The sequence below is a fragment of the Eucalyptus grandis genome, chromosome 8 (genome assembly GCF_016545825.1).
Source record: "Eucalyptus grandis isolate ANBG69807.140 chromosome 8, ASM1654582v1, whole genome shotgun sequence".
Lineage (NCBI taxonomy): Eukaryota > Viridiplantae > Streptophyta > Magnoliopsida > Myrtales > Myrtaceae > Eucalyptus > Eucalyptus grandis.
The window spans coordinates 13,798,789-13,820,046 of record NC_052619.1 but is presented as its reverse complement, the minus strand read 5'-3'; the positions used below and the strand labels follow the sequence as shown (position 1 = coordinate 13,820,046).

At 42.7% G+C, this 21,258-nt stretch overlaps 4 protein-coding genes across 5 annotated transcripts; 2 read left to right on the top strand and 2 right to left on the bottom strand.

Annotated features, from left to right (window-relative positions):
• The first annotated feature begins 1,202 nt into the window (after positions 1-1,202).
• LOC104456678 (WRKY transcription factor 68) lies at positions 1,203-2,864 on the top strand. The gene is made up of 3 exons (XM_010071532.3): positions 1,203-1,578; positions 1,753-1,890; positions 2,065-2,864. Exons 1-3 carry the CDS (start codon positions 1,496-1,498, stop codon positions 2,711-2,713), a joined length of 870 nt encoding a protein of 289 aa, XP_010069834.2. The 5' UTR covers positions 1,203-1,495; the 3' UTR covers positions 2,714-2,864.
• A 3,856-nt stretch (positions 2,865-6,720) lies between these two features.
• On the bottom strand, positions 6,721-10,392 carry LOC104456677 (ATP-dependent Clp protease proteolytic subunit 5, chloroplastic). The gene is made up of 9 exons (XM_010071531.3): positions 10,122-10,392; positions 9,524-9,637; positions 9,321-9,435; positions 9,122-9,214; positions 8,886-8,931; positions 8,710-8,782; positions 7,952-7,986; positions 7,767-7,855; positions 6,721-7,375 (listed from the first exon to the last, which is right to left on the bottom strand). Exons 1-9 carry the CDS (start codon positions 10,250-10,252, stop codon positions 7,172-7,174), a joined length of 900 nt encoding a protein of 299 aa, XP_010069833.1. The 5' UTR covers positions 10,253-10,392; the 3' UTR covers positions 6,721-7,171.
• A 2,744-nt stretch (positions 10,393-13,136) lies between these two features.
• Positions 13,137-13,847, bottom strand: LOC104416387 (pectinesterase inhibitor). Its single transcript, XM_010027788.2, has one exon. The coding sequence runs from the start codon at positions 13,845-13,847 to the stop codon at positions 13,137-13,139; it is 711 nt and encodes a 236-aa protein (XP_010026090.2).
• A 2,306-nt stretch (positions 13,848-16,153) lies between these two features.
• Positions 16,154-20,871, top strand: LOC104456676 (DEAD-box ATP-dependent RNA helicase 24). 2 transcript variants are annotated; one of them, XR_001980743.2, is made up of 6 exons: positions 16,154-16,953; positions 17,408-18,636; positions 19,538-19,577; positions 19,731-20,160; positions 20,269-20,408; positions 20,696-20,871. XR_001980743.2 is itself a non-coding variant. In XM_010071530.3 (5 exons), exons 1-5 carry the CDS (start codon positions 16,311-16,313, stop codon positions 20,318-20,320), a joined length of 2,394 nt encoding a protein of 797 aa, XP_010069832.2. In that variant the 5' UTR covers positions 16,154-16,310; the 3' UTR covers positions 20,321-20,621. The 2 variants fall into 2 exon arrangements, 1 of the variants encoding a protein (XP_010069832.2); XM_010071530.3 differs by lacking the exon at positions 20,696-20,871 and having other exon boundaries at positions 20,269-20,621.
• Positions 20,872-21,258: the final 387 nt, after the last annotated feature.

Here is a 21,258-nt window from a genome sequence, read left to right as displayed (position 1 = left end):
ATACATTGACCAAACACTGGAGAATCATGTTATTTTTCTGAAAAACTCGCTTTTAAATAATGTCAAACTTTCCCCAAAACAACGAGGACTAATAATGCGTTTGTTTAGAATAAGACTTCATGATAAAAAAGAAAATATTTTTTAGGAAAATATTTTTCTTTTCAATTCAGGAAATTCGTTTTTCTAATCCTTAGTATGCATATTTTCTTTGATCATAAATAGTTTTTCGTTGACCGATCATCTTTAGCAAGCTGAACATGCAAAAGCCCAGAAAACAAATTCACCAAAAAAAAAAAGAAAAAGAAAAATTCAATCAAACAAGCACACAACAAGCACACCCTAAATTCGGATTCGATGCAGACCATGAAGAAACCCACCATTGAAGGGCACCGAAGTATGGCAATGTGGTGCCATCCTCTCTCATGATGATGAATCTCATGAATTTGGATTCCATACACAAGTGCAGAAAAGTGAGGCAAATTCAATGGAGGGTGCCTCTTGATTCCCCCCACCCAAAAAAAAAAAAAAAAAAAAAAAAAAAAAACAAAGAAAGAAAGAAAGGCGAATTGCCAAAAAGGAGACGCCACTAAAAAAATCACCTGCGATTTTACCCTTTGTGCGTATCTTCTTCGTTGGCACTTCTCAACTCAGGCCCCAAAAATAGACCCGGCCCACCATAAGGCCCACGTGCCGCGCCACCACGCCTCCTCCAAATCCAGTGAATCAGTGATCACACCTTTGCGCTTGGCAAAGCTCCAACGTGTGTCCGCATCCGCTAAAGACCGTCCTTTTTGTCCAGGTGGCAGCGAGCGATTGCGCGGACACGCCGGCAGTCGGAATTCATTAATCACCACTCAGAGCAAGATCATTAGCCGAGACGAGACGATACTGCCGAGATGTGAAAGGATCAAAATTAAGCATGATAATTAGAAAACACGCGGAGTCATGACTTTTCAGTGCGCCGAGAGCGGAAATAGATTTCTCTTTCAGCGATATTGAGATGACATTTCGAGCCGAGCAGGGGCGATGTAAACAGAGCATATGCTCAACGCCATCAGTTAATTAAGAAGTGGGGCCAGCATGCTTCATCGAATCGAGCGAATTAGCGCGCTTTTTTTAATTGCGGATGTGCTTAGCTATGCGATGTGGGTCGGGGCAGATATTATAATGGAAGGTGGGGAGGGGCTAGTGGGGGGGTGGGAGAGTAGTGACATGCATGGTTGTGATCATATTAGCTCTTTTAATAAATGAGAGTGAGAGACAAGAGATGAGGGAAAGCAACTTGCTCCTTGTCATTTCTCTCTCTATCCTCCCCTACCTTCCTCTCAATGCCCCTCTCCCTCTCCCTTTCTCTCTCTCTCTCTCTCTCTCAAAATCAACTGGAGCACACCTTGATCCATACCCTCTTCTTTACGGCTCCTGCTGCATCCTAATCTTTAACAATTCTTGGGTTTCTTGAAAGTTTGTGTTCTGTGAAGCATCAGTGGAATCTGTCATGGCTGCTGATTCTATCGCGCCGAAGCTCGACATGGATGATCCTGAGGGAGCTAAACCAGAGGGTCAGGCATCCAAGAGAAGGTAAATAGCCTTGATGAGCACGCATCACGCGTCACGATAGACTGCCATCTTTTCTCAGGGAAAGCTTCTTCGGCATTCGCCCTTTTGAGCCTTCCGATTCGCTCTAAAAACCGAGACTTTTGGCTTTTTATCTTACTAGGAGTAATGGATTGCGGCGTGATTCTTTTGTTGCAGGAAGTTGGTCCATAAGACAGTTGTGAGGGTGAAGATTGAAGCGAACGTGGTGAAGCAGAAGAACGAAGGGCCACCTTCTGATTTCTGGTCCTGGAGAAAGTACGGGCAAAAGCCAATCAAAGGATCGCCTTACCCACGGTACCATCTTTCGCCCCCCCTTTTTTTTTTGTCTTAAGATCCCATGCAAATGCTCTGTGTTCTCTCTCTTCTAGTCTATTTTTTTTCTGGCCATGATTGTTCTCAGGCTTCTCATGGCAAGGCATGACGAGTTCCTGATGTTTGTTTTTGGCTTTGGCGTGGATATTTGTGCAGAGGGTATTACAGATGCAGCACGTCGAAGGGGTGTTCGGCCAAGAAGCAAGTGGAGCGATGCAAGACGGATGCTTCGGTCCTGGTCGTCACCTACACGTCCACCCACAACCACCCAGGCCCCGACATTCACTCCCTCAACCCCACCGTTCAGCCGTCCGAGGCCGACGATGATCCTGAAGAAACCGCGGTCGCGGTCGCGGTCTCTCCCGCTGTCTCGGCCCAAGAAGAAGTGCCAGAGCAAGATCAAGATCAAGAAGATCAAGATCAAGAACAACATCTTGATCTCGGGGACAAACAAGATCGAGATCGACACACCCACGTGGGCATCGACGAAGCCGACCGCGCACGAGAAGATAACTTCCACTACCTCCGGTCTCCGACCAACTGTTCCTCCCAAGACCTGGTGATGGAGCAAGACGACACGCTCGCTCCGCAACTGCAAGTGTACGAAGAGCCTCTAGTCTCTTGTTCCCGCGAGGACCCGAGCGGTGTCGGGGCGGCTCCGGTGCCACCTGAACCGGAGCCCGAGCCGAAAGAGGGCCACGACTTCTTCGACGAGCTCGAGGAGCTCCCCGTGTTCTCTTACTTCGCGAACCTCAACAGGATCAACCACTTCATCGATGACAGGATTCCCGTTGTCCCTTCTTGATCGGAGAGCGCAGAGCGCCTCGGTGTTCCCTCGGTTTCCTCGGCAACCTCGGGAAGGCGAAAGGACTGTAACCCATGAAAGATGAAACTTTTTTTTGTCCATGAAAACTCATGTTGGGTTTAGTTAGTGCTGAGTTCTCGATGGTGTCTTAGACGTCGCTTCCCTCTTGATGAGTGCACATTGCGATCTCTGCAAAAGACGAGAGAGAGAGAGAGAGAGAGAGAGAGAGAGAGAGAACGAGAGAGCGAAAACGAAGGTGGTGGTGGGGCATAGCGAGGGGGATCGAAATGGCCCGTTGCGTGATGGCAAGTGAATCGAAACTACACACTTGCTTTTTTGTTCACTTGCACCGGGACACCTTTCCATGTTCCCACGTCGATTCTCAGGTTGGAAAAAAAGATGGCACGAGGATCACGAGTGGGTGGGTGCGCTCGGAGATCGTTCGAGGATAAGGCTAATTTTGGATGGAGTGGTTGAGTCGATGAAAAAGTAAAATAGGTTTTGATTTTTCAGCCTTGATGCCCGGTAACTCTCCTTGATTTTCAGAGGCTGAAAGTCGGCCGGGCAATCATATCATCTACGTTCCGCAAGGGAAGGATGGTCCGGACCCTGATTGGTCTGTGACTTCTTGTAATCCTTCAGTAATTATAATACGAAAGACCATAACGGACCAGAACTTATAAGTTCGATGATAACCGACGAGACTACTCTTGTTTTATCCGGACCGCTTCTCACGAGATCATCGGAAACTCCCCCTTGCATCAAGGGCCTTTGTTTGTTTACTAGCCTTTTTTCATAGGCTCATCAAGCCCTTGGGTTTGTCTCTTTTGGGGGGGAATATCTTATTTTTCCTGAGTAGTTGCAGATTCCCCCGTGCAAGATGCCAAAAGGAAAGCGTGCGCACTCCGGAGATCAGTCACCTGTGGAAGTATATTGTATGGGAAGGACGTCTAGATACTCTTCCGTATGGAATCTGCCGAGGTAGAGGGTGGCGTGGAAATGAAAAAGTGGCACTTTGAAGAAGCAACATGGCCAACAAAAGGCCGAACCTTTTCCATCTCGGATATAAATGACAAAGCCTTTAATATTTGGAAAAAAAAGAACTTTTGAAAAGACCTTTCCAAAGGGACAATTAGATTTCAAAATTTGTCAAGAAATATCATTGAATTCTACAACTTTCAAAAAATACAATTATATCTTGGAATTTATCAAATTGATCCAATTAAGTCATTTCGTTGATTGTACTTTTTGATAGTTTCAAGACTCGATTACATTTTTAAGACTAGTTTTAGGATTTGATTACACTTTTTGAAATTTGTAGAACTTAATTATATTTTTATATCAAGTTTTAAGATTTGATTATACTTTTAAAAAGTTTGAGAATTTAATTACATTTTTTTGATAAAATTTAGGACCTTCGGTCCACTTATTCTTAAAGCCAAATCATTTTGCCTCTTTGATAAAAATGGCACAATCTATAATATTTGAAAAAAAAAAATCAAGGTTTTGCCTAGGAATAAAAATAACTCAACCTTTCATGCATCTTAAGAAGAACCCAACTTTTCGCTCATGGGACAAAAACGACTCCTGCTAGAAAGTCCTTCCGTTCTCATTGCTAAATTGCCACACATCATTCGACATGGCTCTGCTGGGTTGACCTACTTAGGGCGTGTTTGGTAACGTTTCTATTTCAAAAAATAATTTTTGAACAGAAATAGTTTTTTTTTTTTATTCCCGGGAACAATTTCTGAGTATAAGAATGCACTTAGTAACCGCAAAAAAATTTCATTCCGAATTAAAATTGTGTTTGGTAAACTTGTATAATTTTGTTATTTCTTTTAATTTTTCAATATTTTTATTATATTTTTCCTTTTTTCTTCTTTCTTTTTTTTTTTTTTTTCTTTCTTTCTCTTTGTGGCCGGTCGCCGAGCTTCGGCAAGCTTGCCGAAGCCTCGCTAGGCTACCGCCACCATGGCCAAGGTTGACGACCGGCCAAAAGGAAGAAGAAGAAGAAGAAGAAAAGAAAGAGAAAAAAAAAAGAAAAAAAGAGGAGAGAAAAATTGTTTTTCGAAATTGTTCCTGGGAACAAGAAACAATTTTTTTTTTACTTCTTGTTTCTATTCCAAATCATTTCCTGGAACAAAAGTTTTACCAAATGTGTTTCTGTTTTTTTTTTGTTCCCTAATACAAAAGAATAGAAATTTTTGTTCCGAAGAATAGAAACAAAATTTGCCAAACAGGCCCTTAGTGGATCACATTAAAATGATATCGATTTTGGCATAAAATGCAAAAAAGAAAAGAAAAATGTAATAGATAAAAGGTAACATCATTATTTGTGTTGGTTGACGTGGCTCACTATACATGTTAGCACAATGAATCACATAGGACAATATGGCTGACAAGGCTCGCTATACACATTAGCACAATGACTCATATAGGACAATACGTAGTGATATAATGGAGGGAATATACGGATTCATGATAGATGTCATTTTTATCCCATGAACAAAAGGTTGAGCTTTTTTTCAAGTGACATTTAGAAGTTGGTGTTACTTTGTCCCTGGCTTTTCAATGGGACGTTTGAAAGATCCTATTATTTTTTGTCTAAGGTTTTAATAAAAAGTTGGATTTTCTTTTTATTTGGATTTGACCCCATAATATGTGTTTCAAGTTCTTTCTCTCATCAACACTAGACTTGTCAAATGGATATATCGGGTTTCGTATAATATAAATCTAGTTACTCATATTGATCCAATCCATATTTGATCTGACTTATATTATTAAAACACTTCCATATCTAACACAATCTAAATAAATAAATAAATAAACCTTATGCACATACTAAGGAGAGAGAGTAGAGTGGATGAGTGCAAGATTGAGTGTGGGCGAGAGAAAGTGAAAAGAGAGTCATAGAAATGAATTGTGTATAAATTAGCTATGAATCCATATAACACCCATATAATTATTTTGAACTTACCATTCTAAACCCATTTTTGATCAATTTACTGAATATTATTAATCCATATAACAATTCGACTCATCAAATATGAGTTAAGACATGGATTCATGACCTATTTTGGACAGCATGCTTGCAATAGAATCCCAACTGAAAAATGTTTTTGATTCCCAAATTTCTTTTCAAACGGACAAAACAGACAAAACTATATCAGAGATTATTTCCCGAGAGTTCGTCCACATAAGTGGCCTCTGAATTTGGTGAAAGGGGGAAGAGGAAGGGGAGTTCTACAACTTTATACAGGATTGCAATTGTAGGCTCAAATTGAGCTTTAAGTGGGGAGAAGAGTGAACCGCCTTGCTTCAGCTATCGCGGTAGCAGAACGATTAGGGGACTTCAAAGGAAGTTCAGACGCGACGGACAAAACCCTTGTTAACTAAGACAATAGATTGATGACCCATCATGCACGTATACCATATGTCTCGCCTAAAGCAAACAAAAGTTCTTCTGGCATCCGTACCGAATTTGATTCTTTTGAGTAGGATATCTTCTTCCCAGACTCGTACGACAAGATGATGAGTTCTAAATCGGCGGACGAGCGCGACAACTCTTGAATAGCTGGAGATATCTGTTCGTCTAAGAAAGAATAAGGGGACGTATCCACTAACACTACCAATGTCTACAAGTTTTCAAGGAACCATTCCGAACGAGAGCTAAGAATAGATAGAGAGAGGCAAATCAAATTCCAGAGATGAGTTTCATTTTGACAACAATAAATTCTATTACAAATCGCGGTTGCTATTGCCAACAAAGCATGATGCGGGAGAGCTAACATAGCCAAAATTGCTTCATAAAATCAGGATCTGCCAGCTAATTCAAGCCAATGCAACTCAAGGCTTCTGAAACCCAACTCTGCTGTTCACCAGTTCTCACGGTAGAATGACATATCTACACTCTTTCATTAACATTTGTATAATAGGAAACAACGGAGTTGGGGAAAGCTGTTGCGAAGTGCACAGAAGAGTGAAAAGAAGGCAAAAAATCTACAAGATGCACTGGAAAGTTGCACAGCTCTCGCCTCAAAATTATGTAGATCCTGAACAATTATTGCGTTACGGAAATTACAAGAAATACACTGAGATTGAAGATTGGCAAGGACCATATTAAAGGGACCGGGGGAGACGGCTTAGCTCCTGCGACCTCACAACTAGGTCGGAATGACATAGAGCGGCGAAAAGCCTTTGCCCATGCATCAAAAGAGAGGCCAAAAGAGAAGCCAGAAGAAATAAGTAGCAAAGTTGAGATTGAACTTCTCACAGTCAAGCAGTACCTGTATAGTAGACTAATTTGTTCCCCAAAAAACAAATCTACCCAAGATGAGATCCATTCCTATTTTAAATTCGTGCCGCGAGTATCAACCATTGTTTAGCACAAATGAACTCTTGAGGATGAAAATGGTCAACCCCAACAACCCGCCAAGAAAGCTTAGAGACAAGGTGGCTTCATGAATCAGCTGCAGCTGCCAGGGGCTGAAGAGCTTTGAGAGGATTCATGATCACACCATCAATGAGTCCATATTCTTTGGCTTCCTTGGCACTCATGAAGAAATCACGATCTGTGTCCTCATTGATCTTCTCGAGACTTTGACCCGTGTGATAAGAGAGATAGCCATTAAGGTTTGCCTTGTGATGCAGCATTTCATTTGCCTGGTAGTTAATTCAAATTTCCACCCATAATCAGAAACATAACAGAGACTGAAGATTCAATACAGGACAGACCTTCATTCTATAGAAACTAAGTCCAGTCATTTCCCAAGAGAGATGACCATTTCATTCAAGTTGAGAGATTCATCCAGACCACAGATGTAGCATGTGAATGAACTAGAGCAATGATTTCATTGTGACAGTTACTCGTGTGTGAGTGCTTGTGCGCATGGTTGTGTCCACACCCACAAATTTGTTTTTGCTTGTCATACATGTGCATCCATGCCCTGTGCACATGGATGCCAATAGGTGTATGCATGAAAACTCATGAGCATGAAAACTCATGAGTATATGTATCAATGCAAGTGACGTTTATGCAGGAACATAGACGAACCTGGATATCTATGTCAGTTTGTCCACCTTGTGCTCCACCAAGAGGTTGATGTATCATTATTCTTGAGTTTGGCAAGCTGTATCTTTTCCCTAAAGTCACAAATGAGAAACATACTGTCAGGATCTAAAAGCATAAAACATACAGAGCTTCACACAGCAAGGATATAGTTCATGACAATGACCTACCTTTGGTTCCGGCACTTAGTAAGAAAGCCCCCATACTGTAAAGAAGAACATGGATCAATCAACCAACAGATACTGAGACCAGCTATAAGAGTTCAAGTAATTTGATGAACAAGCAGAACAGAAGCCATGTGATTGACAACAAAACAACAGAGTTCAAGATTTGTCTTCCACCTTCGTAATACAAATCTTAACAAGTCACTTCAAAAGTTTTGATCTCCTTATCGTAGGCTTTGTAGATTATACTTCCAGACAACCTTAAACAAGTTTCCTTCATCTCAATCCCCATCATAACACACACTTGTTTGCAACACCTCATGCAAGTTAATTCGTGTACTCCCTCTATTTTTCTTACCCATTTGGATGTAAGATGGGTCTTCAAAATTATACATAGATAATGCATGCAGCAATCACGACCCTGATACACACGCACACTCTTACCACTTAATAGCTTATACTTTAGGTTTGAAAATCCTTCAACATCTTGCCTCCACTTATACAGGTAGTCTAATACAGGTAGAACAAATCGCATCACCATTGTAAATGCAAAACATGAATTCGACAACCTGAAGCTTCAATTCTAAATCAGCTGTTAAGAATCTTATATTGAGCATCTGTACAATTGCCTAGTTCATTCAAAAATCCCAAGGCAACCGTTGTATTGCACCACAATGACTGCAAGCTTTTCTAAAAGACTAACAAATGGCATTCCTTCTTGTGGCATATCAGGGAAAAAAGAACCTTGTCAAAGAATACGATACCTGGCTGCAAGTCCGACGCATACAGTGGAGACATCGGGACGAATATGCCTCATCGTGTCAAATATAGCCATACCTAAGGGACAAATGGTAAACAAGCCAACCAAGAACCACGCCTTCAAAGTCCAAACTATACAACAATGAACCACCAAAAAAAAGCTCCCATGGTAAGGTCATACCAGCTGTAACAGATCCTCCAGGAGAATTCACATACATCACAATATCCTATTCAATGATAGAGCAAATGTGTAAGAGCTCATAATACAATTGCTTATAACCTATAAAATGCCAATACATGCATTTACAATCAAACTGCCCAGAGCATATGAGGAAGTATGTGAGCAAGTGTCATTGTTGTGCTCGTTGTCAATGCTACAAGATGAACTTGCCAGATATAACAAGAGACTAGAAGCACCTTGTTTGGATCAACAGCATCTAGATAAAGAAGCTGAGCTACGATAATGTTGGCCATGTCATCATCCACAGCACCACCGCAGCGTATTATTCTCTGTCAATCCACCAGATACCATCATAATTAGCTAAAAGGCTAGCAAAAGTTATGTGAAAGCTATCGAGTCATAGGTGAAACCAAATTTTAGAGCAAAGAAACCTACATATTGGAAAAGCTGGCTGATTACACTCTGAAAACGTTCTTGTACCATTGGCGGAGGCCCTTGGCCTTGTGCATAAGCAGGGAAGTATGGTGAAGATGGAACTTGCAAATCATCCCTAGTAAAACGAAGCAATCATCATGAATCACAAATTACCCAAAATGATTTTTATCAGAATTCCCAAAAAGTTTCGGACCAAAAACTACCTTATGGACCAGATGCCCTGCTGAGAGATCCTCTCCGGGGCGAAGAACTCACCCGAATAAACGGCCTTTACTTGCTGCAGGTTCTTTCTATTGCAAACAAGCTTCTTAAATTTCCTGCAGATATTACAGTACAAGTCTTGCTCATCAATAACAGGGAAGAACTATCAGAACCGCACGCTAAACAAAAATTTTAACAGAGCAAGAGCAAATTCCTATTCCAAAACGAGACCTTTTTCAAATTTCTATTTCCCAAAGCAATATTACACTCATAATTCAACGAATCGCTTCGGGTCAGCTTTCTGCAATCATGTCTTAGTAGTGGACTCTCGATTGCATCAGAAATCCACGTAGACACTACAGCTCGAGTCGCCATCGCTTTTTTCTTTTTTTTCTGGAGTAACTACGACACACGCACGCCCTAAATGCGATACTTCCGCTCGATAACCAAATCCAAGGTCACCTACTACAAAAGCTAAACCGCAAAACTTCGATTCCCACTTCAATTCGCGGTTCGGCGAAACCGCCCACCCCGACCGGCGGAACAATGACGACTAGGCAAAACCCTCCAAAACCCCCTCCACTTTCATTGCGGAGTTACCTGGGACGGAGCGGCTCCGAGGCGAGGGCGAGCTTGTGGGAGTCGAGCGAGGAGCTAGGGTTCGGGGCGGGGGCGAGGGAGCTGAATCTGAGAGGCGAGGGAGCCGCCGTCGACACGCACGCGTGCGCCATCTCCTCCTCCTCCTCCTCCTTCCGGTCGCCGGCGATTCGGTCTCCGGCACTTCGATTGAGCTGCGACGGCACGAGAGGGGGAGCGGGACTTGACTGTGGGGGAGTTATCCGAAGCGGGTCGTATGTAGGTAGAGGAGGGAAGGAAGGAGACGGCGGTTTTTTTTTTTAATATTTTAATTTTTTTTTTTGTGGCGGTGATAAGAAGGTTGCTGGAGCAAGAAAGCAGTCGTCCAATTTCGACTAAACTCGACAGTAACTCATTTCATCTTTAGCTTCCCTTTCTTCTGGTCCGGGCTCGACTAGTCCAGACCATTCCTTGCCCCGTGCCCAATCGAATCATGACCGTTTAAGTAAAGGCGCTTGGTTTTGGGATGGGTTGGTTTTGAGATTGGAACTCAAGAGCCTAGTCCGATTTGTAAAGGTTTATATGATTGATAGAATGTATTGATTTTTTTACGAGACGATAATACAAATGGTTCATGAACTTTGTAACAACATACAATATAGTTATTCAACTTTTAATTTATTTAACATGATTTTTAAATTTTAACTCAATTTGCAATGTAGTTTCTAGATTTTTTGTACATATTCAACTTAATCCATAATCAATATTATATTTCCAGTAATTCAAGTTCAATATTCATATTATTTTGGGACTAAATCAAATATGTATCAAAAGGCTAAGGACTACATTAAAGAAATTGAAAGTGTAAGGATCATATTGCATATTTGGATCAAATTAATGGGCCATATTTAATAAATCAAAGTTAAGGAACCACATTACATATTGAGCCCTTGTTTAGGATTATTTCTGTCATTTTTTTTTAAATAAATGACTAATAATCTTAATAATTGAGTGATCTCATGGGAGGCGGTGGGTTTCAACAGATCCGTCAAGTGAGGTTTGGATTGATCTAAAATGATCCAACCCAAATTAATCAATTTAATCCATTTTGACAATTTTAATTCAATATGAATCTATTAACTCATACAGTCATACTCCACCCACACCTAACATATAGGGAAAAGATTGCAAAAAAATCTCAAACTTTGTACAAAATGACAAATTTACCCCAATTTTTTTTTTTGTGATATGAAAAACTTACAACTTCTGGCTGTAACACATTTACCCCATTAATGACATTTTCGTCTTATTCTTTTTGCTTTTTCTTTTTCTTTTTTCTTTTTTTCTTCTTCTTTTCTCTTCCCTCCGCCGGCCATGGCAGAGCCGGCGGAGGAAAACTGGTGTCCAGGGAGGGCCTAGCGAGGAGTGCCCGACGCCAACGAGGGCCACCCTCAAGGGGTGCCCTCGCCGGCACTGGGTGAGGGGTGCCCTTGCCAAATCTAGCAAGGGAGCCCTCGCCCGACCCAGCTGAGGGCCACCTCACCCGATGCCGCGAGGGCAACCCTCACTGGATGCCAACTTCCCTCTGCCGGCTCCGCCATGGCTAGCGGAGGGAAGAAAGAAGAAGAAGAAAAAAAGAAAAAAGTAAAAGGACAAAAATGCCCTATAGTTTAGGGTAAATGTGTCACGCCAATGAAAGTTTAGGGTTTTTTATGTCACAAAAAAATGTTTGGGCTAAATATGGCACGGTTGGCAAATTTCAGAGTTTTTCATATCACAAAAAAAAGTTTATAATAAATTTGTCACTTTAAGCAAAATTTGGGGTTTTTGATGGTTTTTCCTGACTTATATTGATAATTTTTTTTCATATGTAACCAAATCTAAAAAAAATCCTACCCAAACTAAAGTGAGAGCATAGAGCAGACAATAGTAAGATCGAATGAGAGCGAAGAAAGAGTCATAGAGTCAGATTCGATATGAGTAAATTGTGAACTCCTTTTAACACCTATATTATTTAGGACTTCACCATTCTAACCCCATTTATAACCTATTTACTAAATCTAATTTGCCCATATAACAATCCAACATTTCAAATATGGATTAATAAATGAGTTTATGACCATTTTGATAGGTCTAGGCTCCACTCCCTATGGTTTTATAATTAAGGTTTGTAAGAACGGTTGGACAACATTTTCCATTAACTTACTATTTTAAGCGCACAGGTAACCATTTTTAAGAAGACATTTTTCAAACTATTCATTCTTCGCGAAACAAACGGAGCATGGATGTGGAATAGTTTTGCGGAATGTTATTCGCATGTATAGCGGTAAACTAGATCATTTGTCCTTTATTATTTTTTATTTATTTATCGATGCCATCATACCCCATGTTTTATATTTTCTTTGAATTCGTGTTTTGAGGAGTTCTTGTCAAGTCTCAAGCGATCTGCATAAATTACCGTCGGAGAGAGGCACACGCGATCGCCAGCCTCTTCAGCACACCGTCGATCTTCACAACCGGCGATTTCTGCCCTCATCTCAACAAACTCCGATCTCACTGAGCACGAAAGTTCACGGTCACGGTGCCGGAGCACCGACCTGACCTCGCTCTCGTCTCATGGAGCGACGGCCTTCTGCGTGGCTATGGAGGACCAAATCTTAGAGCTCCCCGCAGGCGGGACGGGCTGCCTGAGGCGGGGCCGATGGGGAAGGATCAGCAGCACCGTCGCTGATCTTCACAGTCGCGTTCCACGTCTCCTCGAGGCCTGGATCTCCGTCTTCTCCAGAAGGACATTAGTATCAATCTGATGACTCAAAATGAACCAGACCTGCCGAAGACACCGAACGAGGGTTTGCCTGAATGTTCCTTGATTTCTACACAAGCAGCGCGTGCAAAATCTTCCTAGCGATTACGAGAAGTTGAAACTTATGCATAAACTAAGGCGTGTCTAGATTAGATTCAACTGGGAGATAGCATTCTGCGTAACAGCACTTCATCTCGCAACACTAATCGCGAAATTATTGATAATTCGCTATCCATTCACAGATGAGCTCGAGCTGCAATGGCGAGACAATTGCTCCCGAGCTTCTGCAGAATACGGCCGGTCCCTTCCAGCGGTGAATTCATGGTCATCTCAGCGAACGAGTCGTCGCAAGTGGTGACGAACGTGATCACGGCGCTGAGCTCGCTGTTCAGCGTGCCGGCATCATGTGCAGCGATCGCTTCCTGCGCGCTGCTCAGGCTGTCGAGGGCAGAGCTGTAGTTCTCATCACAGGCGCTGAGGGCCATCTTGGTGGCGGGCGACGCAGAAGGGTCGGCAGCCAGCTTGGTGACCTCAGCGGCAGCGCTCTTCATCTTCTCCGTGCAGGCCTCGATCTCGGCCGTGAGCAACGAAAGCACGTCGGCCGGCCCCTTCAGGTGGGCGCCGACAGAGGAGATGCAGATGTCGGGGTAGTCGGTCTGGTGGCAGATGTCGGCCACCATGTGGTCAACCGCCACCGCGGCCTTGGAGGTGGAGAGCGAGGCCAGAGCATCGGACAGCGGTTTCTTGAAGGAGGCAGAAAGCGAGGCCAGGGGGCCGGACGGCGGCCTCTTGAAGGAGGCGGGAGTTTGGGGGAGCGTCTTCAGGGAGGCGGACTCTAAGGATTGAGGCTTGCGGGACACGCAGATGGCATCGACGGCGGAGGAGAGGAGCAAGGCGGAGGTGGCGGCGACGAGGAGGAACAGCGCATGAGCTTTCAACGTCGCCATGGTTGCCTTCTCTCCAATTTCCGAATGATCGGAATGATCGGAGGAATTATATAAGATGGAGATTGACAGAGATTTGTTTTGGAGGAGGAGAGATGCATGTGAATAGGGTTTATCGACCTGGTCAACCTAGTAACTTCGAATGCTATTTTTGGTAGTCAACAAATTAACTGATTTTTGATAATTTTAGCTAGGTCTAGTTGGCACCTTTGATGGATTATTTGGGTACTAATCTTTTGGATATTAGTTTGCTTTGAACTGACTACGAACATGTGCATAGGATGGAACTCCTCGGCGCTTAGCAACATTCCTAGATGATGCTCGGATCATCAGTGTTCGTGAAATTTGTAATGAGATACATTAATGATCGAGACAGAAAAGAAAAGTCGGAATCGGGACATAGGATCATTAACCTATCCGCCATTATGTTACTTAGAAGAAAATGCTTTCAAGTCCTCGTTAAAGTGTGCACACATTGCGTGAATGGACAAAATTGATATTTGAAAATCAAGCGAAAAACATTACTAATAAATGGAATTAATGTAAAGAACTCGTCGATGAGAAACGTTATATGATGCACGAAGAAATCACGTAAATATATGAGGAAGGAGGAAGATATTTTAAGATTTTGAATTTTTAACCAAAATATTTTCAAGGACACCATCAACCTACGCATAGGACACACTTCAAATGGCTAAAACGCTCATTGCATGATTCACAGACATCCAACACATCCATTTTCTGGATGCCTCTCAATTCTTGTCCATCGTCCGGACAGACACAATTAATAAAGCAAGTCACGCGGCATGACAAGATTAACGCTATTATCAATATTGGAAGACTAAAGACTTGGTAAAGGTAGTCTTAAAAGAAAAAAATTATTTAATCCTACTATCAGTATTCTATAAATACTATTTTGAAAGGCTAATCTCTACTTATTTTTGCTTTCAACATTTCCAAAACTAGCATTTAACCGAAAACTATTTTGAAAGGCTCACCAAACATCCTTATATTTCCTCGAGCGATTTTGAAGACTAAAAGTTTCTCGGGAAATCTAAACCAAACTTCTATCTCCTTTTTTTTTTTTTTTTTTTTTTTATGATCCAAGGAACTCGCGCATCGTACCAACACGGACAGCCCGACAGGCCCGAAGTAACAGGGGGTAAACCCTGGGGCGACGCTAGTGGAGGACCCACCACCCCGACATCGCACTTAAAATCCTGTGCGGTCAGCGGGATTCAAACTCCTCTCCTCTAGCAAATGATCATGGGAGCACTTATCCAACTGGGCCACCACAAGTGGTGGTTTCTTTTTTATTTAGTTATTCATTAGAGCAATCTAAGTAGTATCGACACTGACATGCGATATGCGACACGATACGACACGATATGCCGACACTTCGTTTATCAAAAAACAGATAATTCCGACACGTTGGGATATGTTGTATATTAAACATATATTTTTATATGTACATAATAAATTATCAGTTTTATGATTATTTCAATCAAATACATAAATAAATAAATAATAAAGTCTAGAATAAATATACACTAAAAACATTAATTTGTTATTTATTAATATCATTTCAACAAATTCAACTCTATTTCAATAATTCATAAAACTTGGAGTAAAAACAAGTAATTCATATTATGAACTCGCATGTTAGATATGTTGGAAGAGAAGAGGTGAATTGTGGATCACATAAAGTGGGAGTCAAAAGAGAAAAGAAAACTAAGTTTTTCTTCTTTCTTCATTTATTATCTTTATTATTGTGTTTTATTTTTCACAAATATATATTTTCTCTCATTTATTGAATTTTTAAAATCGACTTCGATATTGAAATCACAATTTCATAATTCCGACTCGAGTGTCAAAAAAATGTCGAGAAAGGCGACCAGGTTGTTGGATTTTTCGACACATGTTGATCGTGTCGAGAGTATCGGAGAGTGTCGGAGAGTGTTAAACGCGTGTCGAAGTGTCCCGACACGTCTGAGGTTCTTGGAGAGTGTCGATGTTTCATAAAGAGCAATTACAATCTCGAAGTCAATCCGGAACAAGTGTTCGGATCTACTGTGACAGCCGCGAGGCGCGCAACGGACCTTCTTAATCTTTTACAACCTTTTCCGGGCCTTGAATTGGCAGGTCCAAGACAAACGCCAAAGTGGTCACGAGGCCCTGATCAAGAGATCCGGCACGAGCCAGGCCCGACCCGAGTTCGCGACGATCCGATCCAAGCAGCGAATTCGGGTCGGGCGAAGGACCCGAAAAGGGAAAGCGAGCTGAGAACTGGAGACGTACGCCGAAACCAGGCTTCTTCCATCAGTCCCACCGCACGCAGCACGGCGCAATCTCGAAGCTCTCTTCGTCCCCAACCGCCTTCCCAAATCGCACGTCGATCTAGGGTTTCTCTCTCCTCGCTCCCCTCCTCTGCAATCTCCGGAAGCTCGAGGTCGCGAGCTCCGAACCATGTCGAAGCGGAAGTTCGGGTTCGAAGGGTTCGGGATCAACCGCCAGGCCACCTACAACTTCGAGCGGTCCCAGCCCCCGCAGCGCCTCTTCGTCCCCTCTCCCTCCTCCTCCTCCTCCCGCGCCCACGGCCACGACAACTACGAGGACACCGACCTCGACAACATCGAGTACGACGCCGAGGCCGAGGACGCCGCCGGGGAGGAGGAGAACGGCGGCGGCGCCGGGGATGGGGATGGGGATGGGGGGGACGGCGGCGGGGAGGAGGAGATCGACCCGCTCGACGCGTTCATGGAGGGGATACACGAGGAGATGAGGGCCGCGCCGCCCCCGAAGCCGAAGGAGAAGGCGGAGAAGTACCGGGACGACGAGGACGACGATCCGATGGAGAGCTTCCTGCGGGCGAAGAAGGACGTGGGGCTCACGCTGGCGTCGGACGTGCTGCACGCCGGCTACGATTCGGACGAGGAGGTCTATGCGGCCGCGAAGGCGGTGGACGCCGGGATGCTGGAGTACGATTCGGACGATAATCCGATTGTGCTGGATAAGAAGAAGATTGAGCCGATTCCGGCTCTGGACCATAGTGAGATTGACTACGAGCCCTTCACTAAGGATTTTTACGAGGAGAAAGAGTCGATTTCAGGTGAGTGTTGCAGACGCTACTGCTGGTATGGTTATGCTGATAGGTCGGAATCTGCTTGATTGGTATCTTTCAGCTGGCTTTTTCTGGGTGGTAATTTTCTTTGCATAGGTAAATTCTAGTCATTATTATAGGTAGAATTATTGCTGGTTCATGTTCATTAACATTTCTGCAGTCTCTCTTTAATCTCTCGGGACAAGTATTCTGATGTTGTCTTAGGTTCCAAGCAGCGGAGTTCTCATTTTCGTGAATGTTTTTAGGATGAAAGGACATAGGTGAATTACACCCCCATTCCAATAGTTTTGACTGTTCCAAGTCACTGCTTAGTTTCAGATATGAAAACCCACATCACACTAACCGGATTTCCATGCACTGCGGTATTATGTTGAGCTCCTTGTATTTTTCCTTTTGTTATTTATGCTCCATGTGGTGTGACGCCCAAAATTTGCGCTTTTAGGGATGAGTGAGCAGGATGTTGCTGATTATAGGAAGAGCTTGGCTATACGGGTATCCGGATTTGATGTCCCAAGGCCGATCAAGTCATTTGATGACTGTGGCTTTTCTCCTCAACTCATGAATGCTATTGCGAAACAAGGATATGAGAAACCCACTTCGATACAGTGCCAAGCTTTACCAATTGTGCTCTCAGGAAGAGATATCATCGGTATAGCAAAGACTGGCTCTGGTAAAACCGCTGCTTTCGTGCTTCCTATGATAGTGCATATCATGGATCAACCTGAACTGGCAAAAGAAGAGGGCCCTATCGGGGTGATATGTGCTCCAACCAGAGAATTAGCACACCAAATATATTTAGAGTGTAAAAAATTTGCAAAATCCCATGGTATACGTGTCTCTGCTGTTTATGGTGGAATGTCCAAATTGGACCAGTTTAAGGAATTGAAGGCAGGATGTGAGATAGTTGTCGCAACTCCTGGAAGATTGATAGACCTGCTAAAAATGAAGGCCCTGACGATGTTGAGGGCGACGTACTTGGTTCTTGATGAGGCTGATAGGATGTTTGACCTTGGATTTGAGCCGCAAATAAGGTCTATTGTTGGCCAAATTAGGCCTGACCGTCAGACATTACTATTTTCAGCAACTATGCCTCGAAAAGTCGAGAAGCTAGCCAGAGAAATCCTCTCGGATCCCATAAGAGTTACTGTGGGAGAAGTGGGAATGGCCAATGAAGATATCACACAGGTTGTCCATGTCATTCCTTCTGATGCAGAAAAGTTGCCTTGGCTTATTGAGAAACTACCTGCACGGATTGATGAGGGAGATGTGCTAGTATTTGCCTCAAAGAAGGCTGCCGTGGATGAGATTGAGTCACAGTTGTCTCAAAGAGGATTCAAAGTTGCTGCTCTTCATGGTGACAAGGACCAGGCTTCTCGAATGGAAATTCTGCAAAAATTTAAATCCGGCATATATCATGTTCTTATTGCGACAGACGTGGCTGCTCGGGGTCTTGACATCAAGTCGATTAAGTCAGTTGTGAACTTTGACATTGCACGTGATATGGACATGCATGTCCATCGCATTGGTAGAACGGGTCGTGCAGGTGACAAAGATGGGGTTGCATATACTCTAATAACACAAAAGGAGGCTCGATTTGGTGGGGAGTTGGTTAATAGTCTGATAGCCGCTGGTCAGAATGTTCCAATGGAGCTCATGGATCTTGCCATGAAGGTAAAATTTGAACCTTGTGCTATTTTTGATATTACATATTTATGACATCATTTATGCAGTTGAATGAGGGATTTGATGTCCCGTTGCAAATTATTTATTTTTAATGAGTTTTCCAAAATGTGCAAAATGCAACTTTCTGTGTTAACCTTTCTTCCATACGCATGAGCCCCAGTGGGGACTTCATAATGTGTACAAGTGGTGTTGCATTGACAATTAACCTACATGATGCTGGCCCCTTGTGCTTTTGTTAACTACCAGTGGAAGAAGATGTAGGCAGTCATTATAACAGAGGAAGGTTGGAAAAGTGGGATAAGAAGAAAAATAAATGCCTTAGCTCTCCATATTTAGCTTGAATAAATGGGCAATGTGGACAAATATAGGCTTAAGCAACAGTTTGAAGCTTTCTTGATGGAATAAAGAGATTTCTACCTTAAACACTCTTGTCATCCACCTCTTCCTCTCCCCCACTCCTAATTAAAAGGAAATGCATTGTTGCCTATTTACATGAAATCTGCAAATGCAGATCATCCCAAACATGTGACTTTTGGCATCCATGAGAAAGAGTGAGACTGAAAAGATGGTGGAATGATTAAGATGGACAGCTCGCAAATGATTATTTTTCTTTGCATTTTATTAATTTTAGCGCCTTTATCATATGCTGCCAATATACATGTGAGATGGGCTTGTCCTTTAACAGGAGTTTGCTCCTGAACTCTTGATACTCTTTTAATTGGACTGTTTTTTGTTAAAATTACTGAGACATTTTTGCCAGAAGATGTATTCAGACTCAAAATGTCCCTTTTTTTGTTTGAAGTTCAGTTAGCTCTACCTTCAAGCTCTCTTTTTATCATTTTATGATGGTCCTAGGTTCTGATTAGTCATTTTATTTGTCAATTATCAGGATGGAAGATTTAGGTCCAAACGTGACTCAAGAAAAGGAGGTATGCTTAGCTTCATCCTGTCTGTGCAACTCACACGCGTGCGCGTGCAGAGAATTGTGATGACCATCTCTGGATTACTCATAAAACATGGTGGAAAATTTTTTTGCTATTTGATTATCATGTTTCCTATTCATGGTATAATTTTTTAAGCAGGTGGGAGAAAGGGTCGGGGAAGAGGGGGCGGTGGCGGCAGCGGTGGCGGCGGCGGTGGCAGCGGCGGAGGTAGAGGCGTTCGTGGAGTGGACTATGGTTTGGGTATAGGATATAATGCGGAGTCAAGTGCACCATCTCAGAATGCTCCAAGTCGACCAGCAGCTGTTAACTCATTGAAGACTGGGATGATGGCTCAATTTAAAAGTAACTTTGTAGCTGCTGCTTCTAACTCCCAAAATCAAGGCATAAATAGCAGTTCAAACATGTATGCGAGCAAGAGACCGGCGATGACTGGATTTGTTTCTGGCGGTACTATAGGAGGAGATGCTTATAAAGCTCAGACAACTAAGTCATCTAGTACTCCCACATCAGGAGTAAATCCTACTGCTCATAGACCTACAGAGAATGCTGGTCATAGAAGTTCAGAAAGGTTAGCGTCATTTCCTGCATATGTCCATCATCTGGTATATGCATTGTTATTAAGCGAGTCTACCCCAAATGGGTTCTTATTACCTTTTGTTTGTTTCCAATTCTGCAGCAGTAGAGATAAAACAAGGGAAAGGCGCCGTCCCTCTGGCTGGGACCGTTGATTTAATGAAAACTTGACCTATGTTGACAGAATCTTTTCATCCCTGAGGATAGTCCAGATGTTATTTTGTCTGTAATTTTGTAGATTGAGTAAGTTTCTCATCTGTAAGTTACTGTTCAAATATGTTTCATATCTACAGAATCGAAAATCCACTCCAGATGTAGCAGGAGTACATGAGTTTCTTACTCTTGTACAAAAGCTGTGTTTCTCTCCTCTGAAAATTCTTTTAGAAGTTAGACCAAAAAAAAAAGTTCTTTTGGAAGAATCCAATTGAAGTTAACAAAATGTGATTTCTTTGTTTATAACTCTTGTATCGCCCAGGAGATGTGGCCCGAGGGGTCCTGGTTTAATGCATGCCTGGTTTGTTATTCTACAGGTAGTTGTACCTCTTTTCTTGGAGAAATCGGAGTAGAGTGGAGTCATCACGGTGTAGTCGCTGTTGGATGACAATGCTCCCATTAAAAACTATGATGCCTTATTTAAATCACATATTCTTTGGCTGGCTCTACTGTAGTTATTCCCATAGTGCATCGCTCTCTTTAGTTTTTATGCTACTTTGGAGCAGGATACAAATTTCTATCTCCGGCTCTATGCATGAAAATGCAATGCAGGCTACGGTCAGTCCCAGCTCCGGATTTGAATGTTGGTCGAGGTACTTCAGCCCTTACTAGTTGAAGTCCCTAAATCAAACAAGCTCAGTTCTTGCCGGAGCTGGCCGCATAACACTTGATGCCTGTCCATAGCCTTTGTTCTCTAATTGGTTGCCTTTCTCGTCAAAATTTTATTTCTTTACTGTTATGTTCGAAATATCTAGAAAGACATCATTACTTTTTGATACCATGCATGTTTCATTCGTGTTATTTAGTCCGCCTGATGCCACATTAGCATGACGTGGCTTTGGTTGGGGCTTCAAAAGAAAATTCAGGACACTTCCATTCT